At 54.2% G+C, this 5,053-nt stretch overlaps 1 protein-coding gene across 2 annotated transcripts; it reads right to left on the reverse strand.

The window, feature by feature from the left end:
- Window positions 1–6: 6 nt before the first annotated feature.
- TSR2 (TSR2 ribosome maturation factor) lies at window positions 7–4,850 on the reverse strand. 2 transcript variants are annotated; one of them, XM_044683381.1, is made up of 5 exons: window positions 4,770–4,850; window positions 4,554–4,644; window positions 4,368–4,459; window positions 3,813–4,004; window positions 7–813 (listed from the first exon to the last, which is right to left on the reverse strand). In XM_044683381.1, exons 1-5 carry the CDS (start codon window positions 4,848–4,850, stop codon window positions 670–672), a joined length of 600 nt encoding a protein of 199 aa, XP_044539316.1. In that variant the 3' UTR covers window positions 7–669. The 2 variants fall into 2 exon arrangements, with proteins under 2 accessions (XP_044539316.1, XP_044539317.1); XM_044683382.1 differs by lacking the exon at window positions 7–813 and adding an exon at window positions 2,535–2,619.
- Window positions 4,851–5,053: the final 203 nt, after the last annotated feature.

The raw sequence follows: 5,053 nt of genomic DNA on the forward strand, positions 1-5,053 counted from the left end.
GAGCTGGCAGGTGAAAAGAAAGAGACTCTGGGGAGTCACTGAGTGTCCAGTGCAGGTGTGACAGAGCCAAGCCTAGCCCTTGGGAAGAGGACTCGGGCAACAGTGGAGGATGGAGTGAAGAAAAGTTTCGACATTACTTTAGGCTGAGGTCAGTTGGGGAGGGCAAGTGGGGAGATGTCCCACTTGTTTAGAGGGAATCCACGGGTCCGAGGTGGCCCCTGAGGTCCCCTTCTGTCCCATCCCACTGAGATGTTCGCGTCAGGGAGCTGGGATGAACAGAGGCTGGGGACCTTTGGGCAAGGGAGGCAAGGATAGCCTTCCGAGCTTTCTCTCATTCCCCCAGCCCCAGTGAAGCAGGGCAAAGTCTGCCTCTCCCAACCTTGAGAGGCCAGTGCTGCCCCCATTTTATAGAGAAAGGGAGGCCCAAAGAGATCACGTGACTTGGTCAAAGACTATACAACACCAGTAAATGTCAGAGCCAGGCAAGCCGTGCTCTCAAGTAGAGACTGTGCAGGGCCCAGGGATCCCTTTGGGTGCTCTAGGCCAATTTCCTAGCTGTGCGGGGAATGTGATGGGGCGGGATAAAAGATTCAGGAGACACTCTTCCCAGAGAGGTCCTGGAGCACACTGGGAAGGCCAGGCCCAGCCCACTGGGGAAGGGCTAGACTCTCACTTCTTTTTCCTCTGGATGACAATCCAGCCATCTTCAGCAGCTTCCTGCTGAATGGAGGTCAGGCTAGGGGCAGAATTTCCAGCTGAAGGACCAGCCTGGGAACCACAGGCCAGACCAGGGACCTCCTTGCCATCAGTCACCTGGAGGAAAGCAAAGAAAAGAGGTTTGTGGTGAGAGCCATGAGTTGTCGTCTTGGCTGACGCCTGCCCGTGTGCATCGGTGAGGGGATGGAGGAGTGCCCCCTTCAGGGGATTCACATGGGGACAGCCCACACTGCGAGGAGGCTTTTGGAGAGCATGGCTTCAAAACAGGCAAGGCAAGCAGCAGGCTCTCCAGCAGGTTGGGATAGCTAACAAAGGCTGCTTGTCTAAATAAAACATGGCCGGGGCATCGCAAATCTACTTGAAAATGAAAAGGGAGCACCGCCGTGCCCCCCCCCCGCCCCCCTCCACACAGACAGACACAGACACAGACACAGACACAGCTCTGTGAAGACGAGCAAAGGAAGGAGCCACAGCCTCAGCTGTGAAAGACAGAAGAGCATGAAACGGGCCCGAGCAAGACCAATCCCATCTCTTGCCTATCACTGAAGTCTGGCTGCATGGAGCCAAGGACTGCTAGATGTCACCATCTCTGTCATTCATTTCTCCGTGGCCAGCTAGCTTCGGCTATCGAGGGGGAGGGACAGGACAGACTTGGGGCAAGTGAAGGCTGATATGTAGGAAGATTTCCTCAGGATAAGGAATTCGACAGGAAATCTGAGTGTAGACCCCCCCAACCCCCAAGTAACAACATTGTGGAAGCAGCAGGTGGCCTCCCTGCCAAGGAGGAGAAAAGGACTCAGAGGCCTGGCCTGAGAACAGTCCAGGCTGTTGCTACCACCAGCTAAAGATCTTTTAGCAAAGCAGCTCCAGCTTTTGACTTGTCTCAAAAGAAAGAGGGGGAGAAAATAGAATTAGGGATTTGATTGGAACCAAAAGAGATAAACTGGTCCCAGTAAAAAGTGATGGAAGCCCTGGGGGGCAAAGGGGTGGGGCGGGCGGGTGGGCAGATTCAGAAAGGGAGCTCGGAGGGTGGAACCTACCCTAAGCCTAAAATGCTTCTTAGAGAAGGATGACACAAAGAGTGCCAGTTATGAAGAGGCAAAACCTTTCAAGGAACTCACCAAATGCCATAAACAAGTAGAGGTGACATCAAGGGATGAACACAAAAGCATGCATAGTGCTACGTGAAGTGTCAACCCCCCCCCCCCCCAAAGCTCAGCATGACTTGAACCAGGGGAGAATCAGAAGAGAAAACTAAGAGGGATCTAGGGTTGAGAAGGCAAAAAACATAGGAAGTGAATTAGCATTTACTTAGTGCCGGGCACTGTTGTTATTCCCTTTTTTTTAAACAGTTGAGGAAACTGAGTCAGAGAGTGGTTAATCATGACTTGCCAAGGGTTATAGAGCCTGTGTCTAAGGCCAGATAAGAACTCGGGTCTCCCTGACTCCAGGCCAGGCGCTCTCTGAAGGGAGCTACATCTAATAACTGAGGATGAGGGAAGGCAGGACTTATTCCACTGATATTTTATCTGTTTCTTCAGTAAGGTAAAATGATGCTCAGGCCAGAAAGCACAGAACCAAAATGGCCGACAGGGAGCTGCTGGAGCTAACTAACTGGTTACCTTTATGTCATCGAGCTCAGACCTGTGCTAGCTAAGCCACAAAGGGCAATGACCTGCGGGTCAGAGAGCGAGGAGGTTGTGGTACCAGGAGACTGAAGGCCCAACACCCTGACGTTCTAGAGGCTAAAAGCAGAGTTTGCAAATAAACCAATGCCCAATTCAAGACCTTCTTTGAAGGCTTAGGAGAAGATTTATCGAGAGGAGCTGCAGAGGAGCCCAATACACGGCCGCCAAGTTCTATTCCTCAGACTCTTCTTACGAAGCTAGAGAATGCATTAAACTGTGAGAAAAGAAAACATCCCAGGAAGTCATATTTCTAGTCCAGTCCGTGTCAGCCGATGGGAGACAGAGATGCATGTGGACCCTGGGGATAGGCATGGGGCCAGGAGACTAGCCCGAAGTGGGCTTCAAACAGTTTTTTGGTGCACCAGACCCCCACCCAGGGAAGGGTCTGACCTTGCTTAGGATGTAGGAATAGATGTCGACTGGAAGACCCGTGCTCTATTGGCCACTTCCCCCTTATAGATTCAGGATGGGATGAGACCTATGTCTTAGAGTGGCATTCTGGGGTAAGAGTGCCAAGAGTGGCCCTGAGCCCTGCGGAGTGAACTTGACTTTCGTCCCACAGGGGTTATGCCAAACTACCCTCGTTTCCTTTTCTGCCAGGGTCACGAGAATGGTATGATTGCGGGAATGATACTGCAGATACAGTTTCTGGAGATTTTCTGAAAGCATTCATTCAACCGAGTGCTTCGTAAGTGGGACGCTAGGCCAGTTAGGCACATTCGGGTCTGGTTCAACGAGTGGCTTCAAAGCGTGATCAAAAATCAAGAGGGCCCTGAAAAGCAAGGAGGTGCCCCCCCCCCCCCCCCCGGAGTTGGGAGAGGCAGTCGTGTCCTAGCTGGGGGAGGACTAGTAAGTCACCACCTCCTCTTGGTCTCAGTTACTTCACTGGGTGGTTGGGAGATAAACTCCACAAGGTGCTTTGCACACCCTAAACCACAGTACAAATGCTACCTTTGGGGAGTTCTAGTCACGTCCCAACACTTTGCCCTGTTCTAGTGCTGACTTACTGGGTTTCTCCAGGGTTTGGCTACATCAGAGGTGTCAAGCTCAAGCAGAACCAGATTAAAATGTAATTGGGAAGGAAATAGTTAACAGAAGCAAATAAAAAAACACAACGTGACCCAGAGAATGTTAGAATGTTAGCGTGTGGTTTTCTAAAGGTGTGGCAGAGATCCATTTCTGTTTCCTTTGACGCTGCTGGTCAAGGAACTGGCTCGAAGGATCCTTAGAAACCATCCCGTGAATTGCCCACTTATCGGAATGGCAGACAACCCAAGTTGGGAGGGAGTCCAGGTCTAAAAGATGGAGGCGGACTAGAATGATGGGCTGAAATGTCAATTTTGTGACAAGGTCAAGGAGAAGTAAGTCTCTGCCTGCTTCTGCCCCGGCCAATTCCCTCTTCCTCACCTCCATGTCCTCGACTCCTCCATCTAGTCTCTCCTCAGGGTCCGAGTTGTTGTCGTTGGTCTGGTCGGCTGCGCGGACCTCCATGGCTTTGACCTTCGTCTGCTGCTGGCCCATCTGGGTGATCAGCTCCCTCAACAAGGGTTCCTCCCCACTCTGGCAGTGTCTGAACATTGTCTGAAGTTGCTGGCTTACCTGGTTTAACACAAGGCCCCCACCCACCCGCCCAAACAGAGAGAGTCCTCATTCCTGGCCACGGGCCAGAGGAGAGGCACGAGTGAGCTGGGCCGCACTTCCCTCCAGCTCCAGATCAGATGAGTTCTGAATGTGGTCTGGGGGGGAAGGGCTGGTCTGGGAGCAAAGGCAGAAAAGAATCCATCTGTCAAGCATGACCTAGGAACATGGGCAACACCCGGAGGCAGGAGAAATGCTTCCGAAGCTCCTAAAACAGGACTGGCTGCGTGTCCAGGCCCGAGGGTGGGGTGGCCCACGGACCCGAGTAACATGAGAGCAGCCCCAGAATCTGGCGACTTGGGACGGGCCTTGGGAGAGGCTAACCTGAGGCAGGCTTCCATCTTCCACCAAGGTATCGAATTCGGCGCTCATGACGTCAGACAGGAAGTCCTCTACCTCATCCTGCTCCAAGTCGGCTGTGATGAGATCGATCCCAGGCAAGGGCCCCAATTAGGGTCTGCCCCAGGAACCCGAGCCTCCTGCTCTCCTCCCCCACCCTTCTTCACTCACCGTTCTGGAGGAAATAGTCCTCGACGACCCCCTCCAACCACTGAGCCTTCTCCCGGCTGTGAACGCCCCCGAAGCTGTTCTCCACCGCGATCTGGGAAAGGAGAACTCTGCCAGTCCCGGAGGGGAAGGGTAGTGCCCGCTCTCCGGTCTCTCTCCCTCATTCCTCCCGGCTCAGAGCGCTCCCTTCCCAACCGGGGCCCCCTCGGCCACTCTCACCTGCAGTGCAGGCCAGGCCTCCAGCACCGCCCGGACGCCTGCGCCAAACAAGGAACGCGCCTGGTCCACGGAGGCCGCCATGTCCGATCTCGCGGCTTTGCAGCTCCCAGGGCATTGGCGGCTCGGGTATGGCGCGCGTGCGTACCGTACCATTCGCCGGCGAGCGGGCAGCCAATCCCGACCCAGCCCCGCCCCCAAATTTGGTCGCCGCTCCCTCCCCGCGCCTGCGTGCGCACGCGAGACTGCGCCTTCGCTGCAGTCTATCTCTGGGATTGGGGCTACGG

The sequence above is a fragment of the Gracilinanus agilis genome, unplaced genomic scaffold (genome assembly GCF_016433145.1).
Source record: "Gracilinanus agilis isolate LMUSP501 unplaced genomic scaffold, AgileGrace unplaced_scaffold20122, whole genome shotgun sequence".
Taxonomy (NCBI): domain Eukaryota; kingdom Metazoa; phylum Chordata; class Mammalia; order Didelphimorphia; family Didelphidae; genus Gracilinanus; species Gracilinanus agilis.